The 22,500-nt window shown below is 44.5% G+C and overlaps 1 protein-coding gene across 1 annotated transcript in view; it reads left to right on the top strand.

Annotated features, from left to right (window-relative positions):
• Positions 1-2,518: 2,518 nt before the first annotated feature.
• opn4xa (opsin 4xa) overlaps positions 2,519-22,500 on the top strand; it is a gene marked incomplete at both ends in the record, with an annotated part of 20,009 nt that continues 27 nt past the window's right edge. The window contains 10 exons of the mRNA XM_080017644.1: positions 2,519-2,652; positions 12,337-12,470; positions 15,461-15,664; positions 15,798-15,969; positions 16,543-16,704; positions 18,032-18,139; positions 18,246-18,414; positions 21,213-21,367; positions 22,071-22,245; positions 22,384-22,500. The exon at positions 22,384-22,500 is cut by the window's right edge and continues 27 nt beyond it. Coding sequence (XP_079873770.1) covers positions 2,519-2,652; positions 12,337-12,470; positions 15,461-15,664; positions 15,798-15,969; positions 16,543-16,704; positions 18,032-18,139; positions 18,246-18,414; positions 21,213-21,367; positions 22,071-22,245; positions 22,384-22,500 — 1,530 coding nt within the window. The remainder of the gene's footprint in view (positions 2,653-12,336; positions 12,471-15,460; positions 15,665-15,797; positions 15,970-16,542; positions 16,705-18,031; positions 18,140-18,245; positions 18,415-21,212; positions 21,368-22,070; positions 22,246-22,383) is intronic.

The raw sequence follows: 22,500 nt of genomic DNA, 5'->3' as shown, positions 1-22,500 counted from the left end.
TACTCTGGGAACTGTCTCCTAACTCACATGGCTTTAAATATAACTCGAAACAAAGCATTAAGTGCAAGCATTACATTACATTACATTACATTACATTACATTCCTTCATTTAGCTTTTGTCAAACCACTGTATATCACAGTCGCAGCTAAACCTTCTCTAGGAATAATTAGCATCAGTAGAGTTGAAGATGTTTCATTTTTTTCTTTTCTTTTTTTGGAAAGTTGTAAAGAAGGGAAAGGGGGAAAGAGATCATCATGAGATAGCCAGGTCCGTGCAACTGGCGTCCAGCCTTCAAGCACACTGTGTCAACATTTAAACAACATAATCAATATTCACCGTATCGATTGTTTGAAAGGCCTTAAACAAATATGACATTTATATCAACACATTTGGGACAAAGGGAGGCCACAGAGGCATCCTTTACGATATTTAAAAATGTGCATTCAAAAAAAAAACACAGTTCATTGCGGCATGTGGATTTGGGCATACTGTACCGGGGTTTGGTGCGTCACCCTGCAGACCATTGCATGAAAACAAAAAGCTTAACAGTGCCCAAAAAAATTGTCTGTTGTCTATCTTAAAAATAGTAAAAAGTTTCCCTCCGCCCAAAAAGTAAACAAGTTTGTGGCTGAAAGTAACTGTGGCGCCAGTGTGCGGAGGAGATATCAGAACGTTTCAATTTCACGGGTGCCTTTCTTTGCGATGTAGGTCAGAGGCAGACAAGGAGCTTTTCGCTCCAGATTCCATCACATTAACAACAACAACAGATAAATCCTCTCACAAACAGTGTCTTAACCCATCGGCGGGCCCGGGGGCGGCGACATTGTTCACGCAGTCATTTTCATCACCAGCAACGCCTCACTTAATCACCTTTTTGATTAACGGCATTTGCAATCGTACGTCATTTGGGATATATTTAATACCAATTTCAATAGAATTTCTCTCTCAAATTGTGGCGCACGCTGAATAATACTTTTCCCATTCGATTTGCAGACGTTAAGCGATCGCCGTGCGCGTCGGGACCCGAGCGCTCCCAATCGTATTGAGTGAGAATCACTCTGCTGACTAGAGATGTAATGACAAGTACCCCGGTCTACCTGGAAGTGATCAATATTCAGCTGCATGATGCTACCTCGAGAAGAGCTGCTCAGAAAGGCTTGAATAAAACTTTGACGCGATCCATCATTTAGCCTAGTTTGCTCGGAATTCAACCGGTCGGGTGAAAATCGGTGATTGACAACATTTTCCGGTTTATTCATTGCGGCTGTCAATAAGTCTGTTCTGGGTGTATGCTTATAAACATATTATTTGAAGCCGGAGAGCCCAATTACGACTTATTATCATGTATCCAGAAGGGATCCGCAGAATTATTATGTCAGTTCTTCATAGCAAAGTATGCTCATCTATAGTTGTTATAATGTGTTACCATGCCAGTTCTTCACTTGCATGTTTTTATTATTTAGCTATTTATAGACACTGAATCCTAGAACGATAGTGCCCAGAACGTCGATGAGAAGCAAACAAACAGTAGATGTTGGTTTGTTGGTTTGCTTTCTGTTTTTGAAAGCTTCACAGCTTCGTTCCAATAACTGTTCCCTTTCTCTGCTGTTTGACATCACGCCTGTCATGGATGCAGGCACACACACGCACACACCGAACCTTCAAAGCGGAACAAATCTTAGTCTAGTGTCACCACCTTACTTACTATGTTTGTTTACACTCATTTAATTTTAACCACACATTCACATTTCATGATAACAACTGCAAGGAAGTTCTGTAGAATGTAAAATATTACAGTAATCCCCCCCCCCCCCTTAGGAAGCAAGGACACAGGACACAAAATGTATCCATTTTTTTTTTACAGCATTTGACAGAGGAAATTACAACAGATAAGTGCATAGGGGCAAATCTTTATTTACACTAATACCCCGGCTTTAATGTTAAATACTATGCTGACTCTAACCCGAACCCTAGTACCTACCCTAACCCCAGGCCGAGGCTCCCCACAGAAGTCCTGTCTATTGCCAACAAGACACTCAGTCCTTAACCCTGACCCTCAAGAGGTTCCATTAATTAATCTACCAAGGCTCCCACTGTGTCAGCCAACCTCAGTGTTTCACTGTGGAGGGCACCGCAGAGACTGAGAGGAAACACGTCATTGTGCTGAATCCTCTATTACACGAACCATACCGTATAAAGGCAATGAATACCCACGACGAACTTGCCCCCGACCTTGACAGCTGACTCAGTGAAATAAAGCGGTGACCGGCACGACCGTGGAATGAACATTGTGCATCGCGGGAACAAGCTGCATGCCATCAGGTCATAGTTTGTTGCCCCCCAGACATATTACTTGCTGATCGTGGTGTGCGCAGGGTTACATAACGCCGAGGAGTTTGCTTGATGTGGGGGATTAGAGTGGAAAGGGAAGGCTGTGCATGTAAGTCCTGTGGGACGTGATGGAAGCCTACGGATGGATCTAACGCTTAGCGTCTGCGTGGTTTCTTCTCCACAGGCATGGATCTGGATCGGGGATTCTACCGAAAAGTGGACGTGCCGGATCATATCCATTACATCGTCGCCTTCGTCGTGTTGGTCATCGGAGCCGTCGGGGTTGCGGGTAACGCCCTGGTCATGTATGCCTTCTTCTGGTAGGGCCACCATCATCTTTCATGGGGAGGATGAAGGGGATCAGTTTGGAAGGCATTTGGGAAAAGAGAAGAACTTTGACAAAGGCTGGACAGCGGAGGAACCCATATACTTTCTCTTAACTACATGTTTTGCTTTTGCGTCTATCAGTAAATCAACATTAATGTCATGAGCATCAGGCGTGATCCGAACATTTCATGGGTTTCTCATCTGCCTAGATGGGCAGGTAGATGTTTATGGATTTATGAAGGAAGTTATACCAGTGCAAAGCTCTGCGCATGGATAATGATGACCAGTTGATGAAGGAAAACAGAGTACAATGGTGTGTGAGGGATTTACAATTGGTTATGAATCTCAGCGATCCTCGAAAGACAGCGTCCAACAGAGGAAGAGAGTGAGCTGATGCAATCATGTACAAAACATCCCCATAGTGCAGGAGAGGCAAGAGAGTGGCAGCAACAAGCCTTTTCCTAGCGTTATAGGAAAAACAAGATTTGTTCCCAAAAATGAAGCCCAATTGTAATTTAAATTTCCTTAAAAGATGATCATTGTGAAATTTAAAAGAAAGACTTTCATCAATTGTGGTGCCTAAATATTTGGGGGCGGTCACAGTCTAAATAGGGGTACCTTGTTGTACAGCTGGCTCCATCTTTTTGTTAGAAAAAACATTGGTTGGTTTTATCTGCATTTTAAACCTGTTTGAAATGGCACAGGTGCAACTGAATATAATAATAGTAATAATAATAATAATAATAATAATAATAATAATAATAATAATAATAATACTTATAATAATAATAATAATAATAATAATAATGATACATTATTTTTTTAACTCTTTACTTAACAAGGTTACGAATTGCTTCACAAAAAAAAAAAGAACAACAGATAATAAAAGCCCGGATAAAAAACAATACAGATAAAAGAACAGCAGATGAAATGAAACAAATAAAAACAATACAGGGATCATAAAACATTGGAGGATAGAATATAGTTATATATATAGTTAAGTATAAAAGAGTAGGAGTCAATGATAAAACCGAGTCACTTAAATTTAAGAATTTGTATATGCTTTCCTCTTAAATAAAGTTTTAAGAAGGGATTTTAAAGACGCTAATGATGTAGCTTCTCTGTCAATATGCAGTGTTCCACAGTCTGGGGGCTCTGACAGCAAAGGCCTGCTCACCTTTGGCCACAAGCCGGGATCTAGGAATAACCAGCGATCTCAGAGAACGTCCAGGCACAAAGGGAGTCAATAAATCCTTTATATAATTTGGACCAAGGCTATTTAAAGCTTTACAAGTGTTCTATAAAATTTTAAAATCAATGCGGAATAAAACTGGCAGCCAGTGTAAGTTGGCCAGCACAGGGGTTAATGTGTTCATATTTCTTGCTACCTGTTAAAATTCAGGCAGCAGGGTTCTGCACTCGTTGGAGTCGGTGAAGGGAGCTCTGACTGATTCCGGCATAAAGTGCGTCACAGTAGTCCAGGTGGGAGGAAATAAAAGCATGAATAACTTTGTGCAAATCAGTGGGAGACAAGAATGTTCTGATTTTGGAAATGTTCTTTAGCTGGAAGAAGCAAGACTAAACAACATTCTTGACATAAACCTCAAGAAAAGAAGATCTGCATCAAAAATGACACCATGATTTCTGGCATCCTGCTTAATATTTTTGATCAGTGAGCCAAGCTTACTGTGAAGCTGGCTGGTGGAATGTGTTTGACCAAAGGCTATAACCTCAGATTTATCAACATTCAGTTTTTAAAAGTTTTGGGACATCCAACATTCATATCACCAAGGCATGTAGGCAAGGAAATTATCTAAACTGCTGGAATTATTACATCGGAGAGGAACATATATGGGTGATCCGCATAACAATGATGGCAAACACCATGGCTCTGGATGATCTGGCTGAGGGCATGTATACTGAGAATAATAAAGGGCCAAGAATGGAACCTTGAGGAACACCATCGACATTTTCTATCACAACAGAAAAGGTTTTATTAGACAGGTATTGAACATAGGAGCAGTTCCCTTAAGACCAACCCATGTTTTTAAACGGTGCAGGAGGACAATTGAGGTCAATTGTGGCGCTCAAATCCAAAACGACATGGACAAAGCAATCACCTATATCTGCTGTTAACAGTAGGGACCTTCTCATGAGAGACCTTCACAAGGGCTGTCTCTGTGCTGTGGCGAGCATTAAAATCTGACTGAAAACTGTTAAAAAATGTTGTTATTGTTCATAAAAGCGATTAATTGGGTTGAAATGACTTTCCCCAGTACCTTAGATGAAAAAGATAATTTGGAAATTGGTCTGTAATTATGGAGTGATAGAGGATCCAGATTTGTTTTTTACAAAAGTGGCTGAATAATTGCATGTTTGAAGCAGTTGTTTGACTGCATGTTTGAAGCAGTTGAAGTTGCCAGAGGTCAGAGAACAATAAACAATCAATCAGATAAAAAGACAGTTATAGTGGGGAAAACGTCTAGGTTGCGGAGGCAACCACGGTTCCCTGAGGAGAGACCGATCAATTACTCATGGGACTGATCGTCAGATCATGTAATCCAATGCATTTGCGCCTGAATAGTCAGAGGAAGTGACGATGCCATCCCACTTCCATCCCGCGATGGAATTGTCGTCCCGGGGTATATATTGCAGCTGTACTTCCACTTCCCCCTCTTTTTGCTGCTGAACGCCTCAGATGGGCACTGTACTGCAGCCCAGTAATAGATCTGCTCCCTCCTCAGGGAACCATGTTTTTCTACACAACCTAGATGCTCCCTATCGCAGGGACTGCAATCTATAACTCATAGACCGTATACCATCACGCAATAGGATGGCGATCCCCCGAGGGAGGTTCATGTAATAACGTACGCACTGGCGTGTCTGTCCCAGACCTGTGAACAGACATGTGAGAAAAAATGCTTATGGGATACTTTCTGTAACTCCTTTATACTGTCTGTGCAGCACATAGCATGGCAGCGCAGACCTAGTAACCTCCAACATGTCAAAGTGCACAAATGTGTGTGGGGAGCTACAAGACACTGCATGACATAATATCCTTCACCGACGCCCCCCTGAAGAGGGCCCACGAGGATGACACTCCCAGCAGCCATTGAGCCAACCGCTCCTTGGGCAGGGCCCTACCCTTTGCCTGGGCACACATACAAGTGGTCCCTTCGCCTAAGGCCCTTAGTGTGGTTCATATAACACTGCAGCACCCGAACTGGGCGCAAAGCATTAAGACTCTCTTGCTCCTCTGACCCAAAAGGCGGTGGAGAGAAGGCCACTAACTCAATAGCCTGACTCCAAAACAGGGTGGTAATGACCTTCGGGGTGAAAGAAGCATTTGGACGCATGACCACTCTTTTACCTCCACCCTCAAACTGTATGCGGGATGGGCGGACTGACAGTGTATGCAGCTTGCCTACTCATTTCACCGAGGCAAGGGCAGCAGCAAGGCTGTTTCCAGAGAAACGATCTTGATGTCTATGGTGTGTAAGGGCTCGAACGGAGGCCCTGACAGAGCCCGCAAGACTCCCAATAAGTCTCAAGAACAGCTAAAAAGGACACCAGGTCTTGGAGCAGGCATTGCGTGCCCGCCATAAAGCAAGATGTATGAGAGTGCACTGCCTGGAGTGAAGCTGTCCAAGCCTATATTACGTGTGAAAATGGCTGTCAGATAGACCTTGTGTGTAGCATTCCCCTCAGCAAACAGTTCCTCCAAGAACTGCAATATTGGCCCTATAGGGCAGTCAAAGGGGGGCATGTGCCTGCTGTTCATGACACTAGGCAAAAAAACTCGACCTCACTCTGTACTGGGAGCGCATAGTGGGTGCTCTGGTGCTCTGTATAGTGGCAACTACTGCATCTTGGAGGCCTGAAGCTAAGAGTTTCTTCCTCTCAGCCACCAGGCCTGAAGGCGCCATAGGTGTGGGCATAGGTTCCAAATCGTTCCACGCTCCTGTGTGAGTAGGTCTAGTCGAAGTGAGCTCCCACGTGGGGCCAATACTCATGTCGACAGATTGGCGAACCGCGGACGGCTGGGCCAATAAGCGGCTACCGGCCGCAGCACCAGGTTGTCCTCCTGCACCCTGTCCAGCACCGGCTGAAGCAGTGCCATGAGGTGGAATAGGTAGAGCAGTGCCTCCGGCCACAGGTAGGCCAACGTGTCCATGCCACTAGGGAGAACCATAACATTCATTGTGTCATCTCTCGAGATGCAAACAGGTCTACTTCCGCCCTGCCAAACTGCATCCAGATCTCCTCCACCACCTGGAAGGGCTGTCTGACCTTATCAGAACATGTCGGCCCTTGGGGGCTGGCAAGAAGTGCTGTAGCGCTAATAGCACTCTGTGCAGCTCTAACATGTTTATGTTCTGTTTCACATGTGTTATCATCCACCGCTCATTGGCTGTTGTGCCATTGTAGACTGCTTGCCACCCTGTGATGGATGCGTCTGTGGTGATGGTGGAGCGATACAAAATGCTCCGCAGAGCGGATCCCCCATGAAGGAACCGTACACTTCTCCACACTGACAAGGGTCTCTTGATGACTTGATGGCCTGAGCCCTTGCTAGGGAAATGCAGACCCTTGTAGAAACGGAGTCCAATTCCATGCTCAGAAAAGGTGTGTGTTGGCTCGGAATCAATACACTTTTCTACAGTGCGAAAGGGTTAATCTGGCTGCCTGTCTGACTCCTTCCTGGGAGGGGCTGCAGCTGAGCCAGTTGTCCAGGTCATTGTACACTCTCACCCTGAGGGAGAGAGAGACCAAAATGGAGTGTGAGGAATTCGTAGGCTCTTCCCTGAAAGGCGTTGGTACTGCCTCTGCCGGGGGTGAATGGAGATGTGAAAGTATGTGTCTTTCAAAGTATGCATGCATTCTTTCAGATGCTTGTTCAGCATCTGCAGGTCCAGGATTAGGCAAAAAATTCCCACCCTTTTTTGGGACCACAAAGTATCTGCTGTACTGTGCAACTGCCTCCCTCTCTACAGGGATGCTCTGTATCACTCCCTTTTCCAGCAGAGAATGTATTTCTCTTGCAAGAACCTCCGCTTGACCATCCAGGACCACCTATTTGATATTTCCTCTGAAAGTGGGCACAGGATGGGTGAACTGGATGAAAGTAGCTCTTGGTGACTGTTTCCCGATCCACAGTCTTGTTGTGCATGCGCACCAAACTGCTGCACATTGCGCCAGCGCCGGCTTGGTGCGCCCGGAATCGGGCGCATGCATGTGTGGCATCAGAGTGGCTGCAGACCTGTTGCTCGTTGGTTGGTCTAACTAGCACCAGGTAAATCCCCCGTCCCCACACACACTCAGGGTGAGGGGAAGTGAGAGGACCCCTTGTCGTGACACATGTCCATCTGCTCCTGGGCTTATTCCAACTAACCCACTCTCTACAATAAACTGTGTGTCTACAACACCATCGTCTGTGTCTCTCTGCCGCAGGTCCCTGAAAATGCCACTTGGGTGGCGTGTGGTAGGCAAAATTGTTACACACATGTATTCCATGATCTAGTCATTCAGCTTGGAAATGGGACTGTAGTTATTCAACACCGTGGGATCACCGCCTTTCAATAAGGGGAGAACATAGGCAGTTTTCCAAACATCAGGAATGACATTGTTTTGTACAGTATAGACAGACTAAAAATATGCAACACTGATCCAGCTATAATATATGGGGGGGGAGCTATAAAATGTTTGTTGAAATAATTAAGCATCTCAGATCTGTTTTACAAAGGGATGGAGTCAACAACAATATTAGAATGCCAGCAAGAGTTGGCAGAGAGAGATTTTGTGGTTTGCCAAAATTTCCTCAGGTCATTTAGACTGTCTGTGGTCTGTGATAAATAATAATTGCTTTTGGATTTTTTTTTTTACTCGAAGCAGTGCAGTCATTACGTAGTTGGCTGAAATGTTGCCAGTCTGCCTCAGAGCCAGACTTCCTTGTGTCGGCCCAAAGCTGATTCCTTTTGTGGAATGGGCCTGCCAGCTCAGCAGTGAACAAGGAGCTGTCAATGGTAGCGGAAGGGGGCCCATAGCAACCAACAGTTGAATGGAACAGATCATGCTGACCATCAGACAAATCAATATTTAGACCTAATATTTCTGTTTATTTTAACTGCTTAATAGAAGATTTGGAGAGCAGGATCTAACCTAGATCGCCACACCACCGACTTTCCTGGGGCGGGCAGAACGGTAAATATTGAAGCCATCAATCGGTACTTTACATCTTTACCTAGTATAGACTTGAAAAGCCAAGCCTCGGAACCAACAATTAAATAAGCGTCGGCCGAATCAGCCAAAATTCACATCATTTCCATTTTAGGAAGCAGACTGCGAGCCTTTTTATGTATAATACGCAACCCAGGCATATTCCTAAAAGCTGCCACCGAGTTACGTGTAGTTGAGGGACTAGGATAAGGCTGGATACCAGACATCAATTAAAGCATAATAATTAAGCATAATAATTCCTCTTCATTATCGTTACAAATCAAGTCGATACGGGAGTTAGTATTAAGGGCATTTAGGGCACCTGTAGAGTTCATAAAGGAAAAGGCACCGGGAAAACAACAGATCTCCAGAACCACAGGGCAGTGATGCCAGTAATGAGAGACATTTCGAACAATATTGGCCTGTGACAACCATCCATTATGTTCATTGCCCAGTGAGAATGTCACACCAGCTGTGGTAACCAGCAGCGGGCATAAGGAGCCTCGGTTGCCGACAGCACAGCCACTAGAACTGCGTGCCACGACAAGGCAGGTAAACAAGAGAAAAGACATCATGGCAGAAGCCAGAGGTAAAAATCCACTTCACAGACATACCCGATCCGTCAGTAGGGACAGCACAGCAGAGGAGGTTGGGGTTTGGTCCACACACCATTAAACCAATTATTGATACGCTTGATGATTGATACATTGATAAGCATATTTGCTGTTGTTACGTGCTATTCAGCATGTTTGGCTGCACTCAAGGTTGGTTTATAAAGTTTGCCTCTGCATCACTTAATGTCTAACCCAGCCGTATGTTAAGCTTTTAAGCAATGGGGTAAAAATGTATTCAAGTAGTTTTAAGAAGTATTAAGAGCTAAAAAGTCAAGAGCAGATACAATACTCTCAGCTTTATATTTCAAGAAACATTCTCGTATGTGTACGTCTTGACTATTATGTGAGTTGACAGAGTTGTGGACTTATTTTTGACATTGCTGTCAGCGACAGAGTGAAGTCTCTAACTCTTAATGACAGATACAAGCTTCGTTAACAACTTGAACTTTAAGATACACGTATATACTGTACATATACTATACAATTGTGATAAGTGGATGAATTATTTTAAAATATATAACCAAATAAAAACTATATATAATACAACTACAGTATAATAATAATTGATGACATATTCATAACCTTACTAATTCATATGTTTATTTATATCAACATTTCATAGAAAATACCCTTTTATTTATTTATGGTATAAATCTTAAATGTTTATTCTATTGGGGTTGCATGGTTTGTGTTGGGTTAATTTTTGGCAGGATGAAGTGAGGAGCCCAGTGTTTCACTTTCCTGGACTCTGTCTCGAGGTCGCTCCTCTGGGTTTTGGTCCTACAAGTTTTCTGCATTAGGACCTGACGAGACAATCTCACACTCCATCCCCCGTCACTCCATCCCCGCTGCAATCTGACCCCTCTAATGCACACCACCTACACAACACACACGCAAATCCGTCCAACTCTCCGTCTGTACACTTGACTCTATGACAAATCTGACAAATATACTATTATTTCAAGAATAATTAAAGGAAAGTAAAAGTAAAACATTAAGATCGTTTGACTGACCCACTATGCATACATAAAAAATGATGACAATATTGGTAAATGACCCAGAAAGATACATTTATATTGTGTGTCAAAGAGCCATGTGTGGCAGTTCCTCCTACCACACGCCACCCAAGTAACGTTTCCAGGGCCCTCCGACACAGGGACACAGAGACAGAGACGACGATGGATTGTGGACATCAGTTTATTGTAGAGAGGAGGCCAGATGAAATTAGCCAGGAGCAGATGGAACATGTCATGACAGGACTCCTATCCTGAGTGAGTGTGAAGATCAGGGTTTTGACCTGTTGCTCGTTAGCCCAACCAACAGGGCAAACAACGGGCTGCACTTACAGGCTGTATGTATGCAGCCACCCTGACCCAATCACTCAGATCCAGTTCAGGTGTGGCTGCTCAAACCATCCCATCTCCACACCACACCATGTTTTTTCCATCATCACAGACAGACGGCTCTAGCACTTTTCTTTTGTCCTTGCAATGGTCTTCCCTGGTGCAGCAAAATGATCAGAAAGCACAGGAATACAAAACGCAGCGCTGACAACAGGAGCAGTTCGGGCAGCAGCTTCTTCAGAACATGTTCTAAGGGATTTTTGGCCGAAAGTAAGCATTCTGCGTGAGCATTTTATCATTGAAAACATATACAGGTGAATAGTAAGCAGTCTTTTGAACTGACATTTTCCTTTCCTTCAAGCACAGAATTAATATTCTTTCATAGAGAGACAAACTGATAAGACAGTATTTAAAAATAGGGAGACATCTGTCATTGTGGGCAAAAAAAATACCTGAATAGCAACAGAGCTCAGTCCAAATATCAAATTCTCCATTCAATACATCTTCAGAATATGGACTCGTTCCATATCCTGGAAAATATATTTGGGAAGGCTTCTCTCTGCTGTGAATCCACCCTAAAATGTAAATCTGACATATTCTGAAGAAGAAAAAAACAAATGTGGCTAAAATGTCGACATTGGGGCAGGGGTCATCCTTGAATAGTGACCATGACTTGACAGGCGGTTGTTTTGACATCTAGTTTGATGCTGATAACAAAAGAGCGACACATTCAGTTAGGCGGGTAAGACAGCACATCGGCAGCATGTCCTTCACAAATGGCTCACAACAAGGCAAGGCTGCAGTCGATATTGTAAGATGAGGTAAAGGACATCGAATGAACATGTGTATTAGTATATTCCTGCATATGTAAGGATGTCTCATGAGGTGCAACCATTCTTTCCAGCAACAATGGAAGTGTGGGTTCTAATGAATCTTTAGGGCTTCTTACTTTGCTATTCACTGTGTTGAAACGGTGAATAGCAAGTGTGCACCAAAATTGCAATTCGTCAATTTGGGAAAGAACAAGGCACTCTCTGTTAACACGTCATTTCCTTACTGCTTGTTGTCTTTTATGGATTTTACTAGTGCTTTGGCGATCATTTTCACACTGCTGTTTATTCATGCAATATGATGTTGTTTGCTTGTGTTGCTTCTGGATATTAAGGCCCTTAAAGAGCATACTTCTAATCTTTAGAATATCACCAATAACAAATGATCACATTGGTGACTGAATAAAATGACTATTATAAAGAACAAAATCAAGAAAGAAGCAACCACTTGTTTTCTTTCTATAAGTGGAAAGTCCAATTTAACAGGGTGCAGATTTCTGATATTAGCAATACTTATAAATGAAAAGAAAGACCGTTCCTAATGTCAATTAAACATGATATTTTTTTTTTGTAAATTATTTTGTAAAAAACATATTTTCAGGGAAGCTGAAGACAAGAAAGTAACACAATATCTTATTGAAGGAAAGACTGGTTTGTTTTTCATTATGTTTCAGTAACAAGAAGCTCCGGACACCCCCAAATTACTTCATCTTGAACCTGGCAGTGAGTGACTTCCTCATGGCCATCACCCAGTCTCCGATCTTCTTCGTCAACTCTCTGTTCAGGGAGTGGATTTTTGGGGAAACTGGTACTTTTATTTTCACTTATTTATTCTGTCTTAAATGCGTTTAATCTCATTTTGAGATATGTTGATATGTTGAAATACATCAGATTTAACACAGATCCAAAATAATGATTAACATATGATATTATCCATCCATCCATCCATCCATTTTCTAACCCGCTTAATGCTGGTCAGGGTTGCGGTGGCAACAGGGCCAACAGAGCAGCCCAGATGTCCCTTTCCCCAGCAACTTCCTCTAGTTGCTGGGGAAACCAGTTACTTACTAGATGCCCGAACCACCTCAACTGACTCCTCTCCATGTGGAGAGGATCCCGGATTACGGAGGTCCTCACCCCATCACGGAGAGTGATGGCAGGGACACTCTGCGGAGAAAACCCATTCCTGCCGCTTGTATCCACAATCTCATTCTTTTGGTCACTACCCACAGCTCATGACCATAGATGAGGGTGGGAACGAAGACAGACCGGTAAATTGAGAGCTTGACAGCCACTGCACCTAACCGGCGATCAATCGTGAATAACCCTGGACACCTAAATTCCGGCACCCGGGGCAGTGGCTCCCTTCTCACCGGTAGGGGACAAGCCATCTTTTCCATGGCCTCCGATTTGGAGGTGCTAATCCTCATCCCGACCGTATCACACTGCAAACCACTCAAGTGCGCGTCGAAGATCACAATGTGATGGTGCCAAAAGGACGACATCATCTGCAAATATTTTTCCAGTCTGCCAGTCCGAAGGCACTGTTCCCAATCCCACTGTCCTATGCGACACTGCAGAGTCATGCCAACCAAGGACAAACATGGGCATTCAGTATTTCTGGATGGATCTCATCCACTCCTGGCGCCTTGCCACTGAGGAGCATTCCAACAACCTCAACCTTGGCAAAGGTCCCAAGGAAATAGACTCTCATGCCCCAGACTCTTCCAGCCCTGCCTCTTCAGAGGACATGCACATCGGGTTCAGGAGTTCCTCAAAGTGTTCCTTCCACCTCTTGATGATATGCCCAGTTGAGGTCACAGTTTCCCCCAGAAGAGCTTGGGCGATATGCCTCTTTCCCCTTTTGAGCCGCAATGATTTTCCAGAACCCCTTTTAGGTTGCCCGAAAGTCCTTCTCCATAGCCTCTCTGAACTCCTCCCACAACCTAGTTTTTGCTTCTGCAACTGCTTTTGCTGCCGCCTATCCACGTGTCAATACCTCTCTGCAGAGTCAGGAGTCTAACCAAGCCTGAAAGGCCTCCTTCTTCTTCTTGATGGCCCCCGCAACTGCTGGTGTCCACCAATGAGTTCTTGGGTTGCCGCCATGAGAGGCACTGACCAATTTTTGACCACAGCTCCTAACAGCTGCTTCCACAATAGAGGTTTTGAAAAGAAGCCATTCTGACTTTGTGTCCCCAACCTCCTCCCGAATGTAGGAGGAGCTCTTCCGGAGTTGAAGTAATTTCGGACAGGTTCCTCCACCAGTCTCCAGCAAACCCTCACTACACGTTTGGGCTAACCAGGTCTGTCTGACAGCTTCCCCCTGTATTTGACCCAACTCACCACCAGATGGGGATCAGTTCACAGCTAAGCACCTCTCTTCACCTTATTGTCCAGAACGTATGGCTGCGGGTCTGCTGAAACAACTACAAAGCCGATCATTGACTTTTGGCTCAAGGTCCTCTGATGCCAAGTGCAGTCATGGGCATCTTTATGTTTGAACATGGTGTTTGTTAAGGACAATCCATGACTAGCATAGAAGTTCAATAAAAACCCACCACTCAGATTCAGAACAGGGAGGCTGTTCCTCCCAATCACACCTCTCCAGGTTCCATCATCATTGCCAATATGAACATTGAAGTCTTCCAGTAGGACTATAGAGTCAGTGAGTGGGGCCTCTTCCAGCCCCCTCCCACCTTCTCCAAGAAGACCAAATACTCTGAACTGTTGTTAGGCGCATATACACAAACAGCAGTCAAAGTTTCCCTCTCTGCAACTCGTAGTCGCATTGAGGTGACTATCTCATCCACTGGGACAAACTCCAACGGTGCAGCCGCCGGCTGGGGACTTGTGGACAACTTGTGGACCACACCCGGCCGGCGCCTTTCACCTTGGACGACTCCTGAGTAGGCAAGAGTCCATCCCCTATCAAGGAGTTGGGTTCCAGGGCGACCACTGTGAGTACAGGTGAGCCCAACTATAGCTAGCTGGTATATCTCAACCTCACACACTAGTTCAGACTCTTTCCCCCCAGAGAGGTGACATTCCACTTACCAAAAGCCAGTTTCTGTTGCCAAGTCCACAATGTCTGGAACCCCTCCACTGGTTCCCCTTTCCGGTCAGGCAGTGCACCCCACTCCTTCCCTGCACATTGTGCGTGACGAGCCCATGCGATGGTCCGACGTAGTCTTTTGGGGTGGGCCCAGCCGGGTTACTTTGGCTGCCAGGCCACCAGGCACTCGCCTGTGAACACCACTCCCAGGCCTGGCTCCAGGAGTGGGTCCCAGTGACCCTGTTCCGGGCAGGGTAAACTTGATCTTCATGTTCATCATGTCATAGGGGTGTTGGGATCATGTTTGTCTTGATTCTCACCCTGACATGTTTGCCTTGGGTTACCCCTGCTGGGAGCATAAAGCTAATGCTGACATAGCTCTGGGGGATCACTGAAACTCACAAGCCCATCCGCCACAACAAGGCCACAATCCTATTTTATTATACAAGATATTATAAATAATATTTATATCATATTAACACAATGAATAATCATGGCATCCTAAATAAGGAGTATGCCACTGTGTTTGCTGTCACATACCATCATCGTTATTCAACAATATTTGACTAGATCACTTCAGAAAAAGTATACCTTGTACTCTTAGACTTGGGCCACCGACATTGCCAACATTATATTTTTATTCAAATTCTTCCAACATGTAGGCTAATATTTCACATTCATTTAATTGCGACAATAGGTGAATCCCTGATTTTCTTTTGCTTTTCTCATGGGCTTTTCCAAATCAGGGTGTAAGATATATGCATTCTGTGGAGCTCTGTTTGGAGTCACCTCCATGATCAACCTGCTGGCAATCTCCGTGGACCGCTATGTGGTCATCACCAAGCCCCTGCAGGCCTTCCAGTGGTCCTCCAAGAGACGCACCTTCCTCATCATCCTGCTGGTCTGGTTGTACTCACTGGCATGGAGCCTGGCTCCACTTTTAGGCTGGAGTGAGTACCCCCAGCGTCTTAAGAAAATGTTACACTCTTATATCATCCTTAATATATGTTATAATGTTCCAATATGTTTAATAATGTAATATAATATTCTCCCTTCTCTGTATTGTGTTTGTATTTTATTTAGGTTCCTATATCCCAGAGGGCCTAATGACATCATGTACATGGGACTATGTGACGTCCACTCCGGCGAATAAGAGTTATACACTGATGCTGTGCTGCTTTGTGTTCTTCATTCCTCTGGGTATAATATCCTACTGCTATCTGTGCATGTTCCTGGCTATTCGCAGTGCTGGCAGGTGAATGAATTCATACACATGCTCATATAACACAGTGTTGGGGCGTCTGATGGATGCTAAGTGGTTAACATCAGTCGTTTTGGTCTGTGGTGGTTTGCTGCATTTGTCAAAATGTAATAGTGAGGCAAAAGTTTTGGGCTATTTAAAGTGTTAATCCAATAGATACTTTAGTTAAAGAAATCCCATAGTTGATACTTTTTTAGCTGGCACTTTTAGGAAAGGGCATTTCAATATATTTGCGTTCTGCACCTCTATATCCTGTTTCCATTGATGGTGGCGTGGCAGTGGCCACTGAGTTTTGCCTTTCAGGCAAAAATGCAAAGATCGGTTGAATTTGATAAACCACTTGTGGTCAGTAAACTGTCTATCTTAAACTTTATTTTTATTTTTTTTATGAATTGTTGAGAACTCATCACAGGCGGATTACCACTTTAAACGCTGTGACATAACATTTTTGTCATTTGTCATGTAATCATTTAGGTCCAGGCCTCTGCTCAAATCATGTCTGACAGCATGCAGTTGCAATGCCATTCTTTCTTACGGTCTCAATCTGTGTGTTTTGGGACCTGCCAGGGATGTGGAGAAGCTGGGGAGTCAGGTGAGGAAGTCGACCCTGATGCAGCAGCAGTCCATCAGGACGGAGTGGAAGCTGGCCAAGGTCGCCTTCGTGGTCATCATCGTTTTTGTGCTTTCCTGGTCGCCCTATGCGTGTGTCACTCTCATCGCCTGGGCTGGGTAATTTTCTTTTTATTGCTTTCTCTTTTTTCAATTCCAGACATTTTTACTTTCATTTCAGATTAGTTTACATGTGTGGTTCATATTGAAGCAGGGGAAAGTAAGTGAAGTTTTAGAACACAAAGGCACAAAGGAATAGAATTAAAAGCATTTCATGGTCCTTTTCGTGTGTCTGCGCCTGAATGCTATGACATGTATGAAATGGTATTAAGTTATATAATGCAACTGAACTGCCACTTTTTTTGCACATTATAGGGACCGTTTCTAGTGGATGCTCTGCAGCAGAATACGTTTTTTGAAGTTTACTGTCAAAGGAGGTTGTGTCAAATGCATTTGCCAGATGCAAATTACGTGTTCATAATCTGCAGTGAACCGTAACGTTTAAAGACAACAGCACATGACAGCTTGTACGTGCTGTTCCATATAAGCGTCCCCTACATCTCGTACCATGCTGCTATGGTATAGTAGTATAGTGTAATACTGTAGCTAGATTGTTCGTTTACTAGCTATTTATACAATAGTTTAACAGATTTTTTTTGGCTACTCTCACACTCACTTCAACACTTTAATGTCTTTTGTCTCACTGCTGTTCTGTTTCCACGAGAGGTGATAATTAATGAATCTTATTAGAAATAATAAAGGTGTAAATTTAATGATAATAATGGTTCATTTCACTGCCCCAAATAGACTTTGGCCCAATGTGCTGTTAAATTATGAAAAAGGTATGATTTTTCCCGTTTACACTCCGACTGCATTATGGTTGACTTGAGAGAAATCTATGCAGAAGGTGTATCACGGGCAGGTGGAAGTCATTTTGAAAATGGGGGTATAGTTGATGGAAAAGCAGCCCTCAGTCGCCCAGGTTTACGATTAAGTTTGGAGAACGGACTTGAGGTGATGGGAAGAGAGGGATAATCAAGCATGTGATGTGTGCTGATCTGATCCCAACACCTTCGGGTCGATTGACCCGGGGCGGAGGCTTCCAGACGCCGGAGGTAAAACCCATGTGCACTGATGTGGAAGGAAACTGTGCGCCGGTGGATTCGGAAACTGTGCGCCGGTGGACTGTAGAGGAAGAGGGAGGCAGGTGGGGGAGAGGCGGCGTGGGTCGGATAAGGACGACCATAAGATGCTGACCTCTCATCCAGATGATTGAGAACGCCACTATGTCCCTGAATCACTTTTCCGCCCCCCGCTGCAGGAGGCATGATACAGTGACAAAGCTCCAACATCTTCTCGTCCTTTTCCCCAGTGATTTACAGGTTTGGCGCCGTACGACATTGTTATGTTTTTCTTCCAGTTATTGAACCTTTCATATTCTTTTCAGCAACGGAAGCAGCCTCTCTCCCTACACCAAAACCGTCCCTGCTGTAATAGCCAAAGCATCGGCCATCTACAACCCCTTCATATACGCCATCATCCACTCCAAATACAGGTGGGTCCAGTCACGCAGCGCAGCCCCGACCTCACCTTTAAATAGCTTCCAAAATAGATCACTGTGACGTCCGCATTGTTTCCTTTTTGTTTTTCCTCTCTCTCAGGGACACCCTCGTCGAGAAGGTCCGGTGTCTACACTACCTCTCCCACGCTCCGAGAAAGGGTTGCATATCGGCGTCGATCAGCGAGTCCTCCTTCAGGGACTCCATGCTGAGCAGGCAGCCCTCGGGCTCCAAGTTCCACCGGGTTTCGTCCATGTCCACGGCGGACACAGTGAGTGGGGCTGGTGATGACGGTGATGAACCCGTCCAAAACTTACGCAGGCAGAGCTGTAGCAAGTGGCAAAAAGCAGATAAACCAGGCAAAGCAAGCATTTACATTTGTGCGAGTGCCCTTTGGAAGGCTCGGGGCTTATTGGCTTCACACGCAACAGAAGTAGCGGAAAAAAAATGTTGCCGCCCCAAAGCAGCGCTGGGAAATGCTATTCATTATTTGGCTTGATTAAAAAAATCTAGAACGTGGTTGCGACCGAAAGAGGAACCCCGGCAGCGCAAAAAGTAGGTTCTGGAGATGGGCGTGTTAGAGGAGGAGAAGACAGGAAGCAGGTGTTTAATTGTACCCTTTATTGTCTCAGTGTTCGTTATGGATTCGTTGTATGCCCTACGCCGCTCTGGCGAAAAGGAAACTGAGGTCTATTTGAGCGGCGTCTTTTTAAATCACGTGGCGACGGCAATCGATCACAATGAAGTAAAAAAAATAAAAATAGAAAAAATTGGTCAAATTTGGCCCGATACAAAAATATTTGATAGAAAAAAAATGCCATTATACAATAAACCACGAGTGATCTGTATCAACTATTTAAAATGTCAAAGCCGCATGTATTTCTTTATTTATTTTTATTTCTTTATTTTCCTCTGTTTTAGACTCCGTCATCACCCCTCCCCCTGTCATCTTACTGAGGCCTCACCAGAGATGTGTGAGGAGTTTCTAAACTTTTTGGAGGAAAAAAAGCTGAGAATATAACACAGCGAATTACAGCCCCTGGCCACTTTATACACGCCAGTAGGGACATTTACAGTTACTCAAGCAATTTTGAAACTGTGTCACTATCATTTTTACTTGAAACTCTATCCCATCAACCACGTGCGGCAGTGACATTATCCCCACCACATTTCTCAAAGAGGTGAGTGACACAATTGGACCCAGTATATTATCGATCATAAATAGCTTGCTGGAGCTTTCCTTCTTTTTTTAAACATGCTGTGGTCCATCCTCTTTTAAAGAAACCTAGCAGTGGAAATTACTTCTATAAACATATACTTCCATTTCTTTCAATGTTTTGAGAGAAGGTGGAATCAACCCAGCTTTTGGCTTTTATGTGTCATAATAACATTTTGAGAAATTCCAGTCTGGTTTTTGGGCTTTACGTAGTACAGAAACTGCCCTCCTCAAAGTAACCAGTGATATCCTTGTAGCAGCTGACAAAGGGTAAAGTGCACTCTTAACTCTTTTAGATCTACGTGCAGCCTTTGACACTGTAGATCACGCCATTTTAATTGACCTTCTAACATCTGGGTTGGCATCAAGGACACTGCACTTGGCTGGTTTTATTCCTACATTTTAGAAAGAACCTTCGCGGTCTCCAGAGGTAACTACTCATCCTCTACAACTCACGTTACCTCTGGTCTACCCCAAGGTTCAATTTTAGATCCAATTTTATTTTTAATCTATCTTGGCCAAATCATCCAAAGACACAATGTCTCTTTGCGTTGCTGTGCAGAGGACACACAGATAGACCTTCCTCTGAGACCTGGAGACCCAAACAGCCTCGCTGCTGCTGTAGTTTGTCTCAATTATATCAACCGTTGGATGGCACAGAATCTTCTTCAGCTCAATAATTCACAATCAGTAACTGTATGTTAACTCCCCCAAACTCTACCAGTCAAATTGAGAGTGGCCTCGGCAGTCTGTCCGCAAATGTGAAATCTTTTGCCAGAAACTTGGGAGTACTGTTTGACTCGGACCTAAACTTTGAACAACAGATTAAAAAAAACGTCCAATCCTGCTTCCTTCAACTGAGAACCATTTCAAGAATCAAGCCAATACTATCACACAGCGACCTGGGAAAAGTAATCCACGCCCTAATTTCCTCACAATAAGACTACTGTAACTTCCTCCTTTCTGGCATCAGAAGTCCCTCTCTCGCCTCCAACTAGTTCAGAACGCAGCAGCTTGGCTTCTTACCTTCTTACGACATCACATCACCCCGATCCTGGCTTCTCTCCATTGGCTCCCTGTTCGGGTCAGAATCGATTTTAACATTTTACTGATCACTTTTAAAGCACGTCTGGGTCTGGCTAAGAGCTACATAACAGATATGTTGACCCCATATGAGCCAGTGCGCAGCCTCAGACCCTCAGACGGGGCCCTTCTGGCTGCCCCAAAGTCTAGACTTAGAACTAAAGGTGACCGCGTCTTTCCTGTCTGGGCCCCTCGACTTTGGAACGACCTGCCTGAGGAGATACTGCAGCAGAGTCAATGGCTTCTTTTAAATCACACCTCAAAACCCATTTTTAAAACCCAAAAATCTGCTTTTATGTGATGTCAGCCCCTTTCTTTCCTGTTTTTATTTTGTGTTTCTTATTATTATTTTGCATTTATGTAATTAGTTAATGAATTATGTGATTAACTAATTATTTTCATTGTCTCTTTATCTGCTTTTTCAATTTAATGAATGAATTTAATTCCTGTTTATAAATGTTCCTTTTTTTCTTTTAACTTCTTGATCTGAAGACTCTGCTTTTATTTCATCTGTCAGAGCACTTTGTAAACTGTGTTTTTTGAAAGGTGCTAAATTTGATAAAGCTATTATAATTATTATTTTCTGTTATTAAAAAAACGTAACATTAGTAAAAGTAAAGTGGATACGACCAGTAAAAATATATACAATTGTGCAAAAAGATGTAAAAAAAAAACAAAAAACACACTGCTACAAGATGCTTCTCAAACATACAAGTGGCAGAAAAGTACCAACAGCGTGGAAAAAAAAACACGTCTTTGTGCGTCTGCAGCAGGTGTGGAGTGACGTGGAGCTGGGGCCCGGGGGGCAGCGGGGCCCGTCCCTGAGGTGCAGCACCTCCCTGGGGGTCCTGACGGGGAAGGATCTCCGGCTCGCCTCTGCCCAGCTGGTCAGGTCGAGGACCAGCGAAATGCTGGAACAGGTAAGGTAGGTCTCCCCTCCCACGCTCCATATAATGACTAGTTTTGAGTTCGGAAACCGAGATGAGGATGAAGAGGAGTTCCGAAAATTGAGACGATTGCATGATGTGTCGGCAGTGGATCGGTAACAACTAGCGCCCCAAAACAAGAAGGGTTCCGTGTTGGAACCCTACCTATACTGGAGTTTGCATGCTCTTTCCATCTCCATTTGGGTTTCCTCGCACCCTAAAGACGTGCATGCTAGGGCTAGACACTCCTGCCGGTGCCCTTGAGCAAGACATTGGCTCTAGAGCTGGAGTTGGTCGGCCGGTGCAGTGCGGCGGCTGCATCACTGCTCTGCTCTGCTCCACAGGGTCCATAAAAATAGGACTGACAATCTGAAATGGGTGAAGCCGGGTAGGAATTCAACATTTTTTTCATAATTTTTTTTTCTATTGCACTTTATCTTGTGATCTGTGACTTTTTTTTTTTCAACCCGTTTTAGGGTCAGAGATTTTATTTCTATGCCTTAATTCTTCTTTTCTTTTATTTCATTCATCTTATGCCTTATGTACAGGCTTGCCCTGTCCAGCATTGCCTTAGCTACTCAGGATAGGTCTAATGTAGAGCAGACATTTGCCAACAGGGATTCATAATGTGATTAAATAAATAAAGTCTGTTTTAATGTTCTGTTTTTGTTTTCCTGCGTGTGTGTCTGTGTCCCCCTACAGGCTGTCAGAGTGCTGCCCGGCGACGAGACCCGCCCTCTCGACGACACGGGACAGGGCTCCCCGGAGCTGGAAAGCAGATGATCAAGACGATAAAGACCCGGAGGACGGAGCGATAGAGGGCGCGCTTCAGCAGAGCAACTCCATGCTCGAACATCCTCCTCCCCCACCCGCTCCGGTGGACGGGGAGGGGGAGGAGGAGGAGGAGGAGGAGGAGGAAGAAGAGGAGGAGGAGGAGGTGGAGGAGAAGGAGGAGGAGGGGGAGGAGAGGAAGGAGGCGGTGGACCTCGTGTTGCGGACAGACTCTTTGGAGCAGAGAGAGAAGAGCGAGGGCCCCCGCAACCTCCTGGGCCCCGGTTCCGGGGAGGAGCAGAGCCGGCAGAGGGAGCTGCTGCTGGACCTGCAGAGCCTCAACTGCTCCCCTGAACTCCTG

Source organism: Zeus faber, assembly GCF_960531495.2.
Source record: "Zeus faber genome assembly, chromosome: 17".
Classification (NCBI taxonomy): domain Eukaryota; kingdom Metazoa; phylum Chordata; class Actinopteri; order Zeiformes; family Zeidae; genus Zeus; species Zeus faber.
The sequence above is the reverse complement of the archived record's forward strand: the minus strand, read 5'-3'. Positions and strand labels throughout refer to the sequence as shown.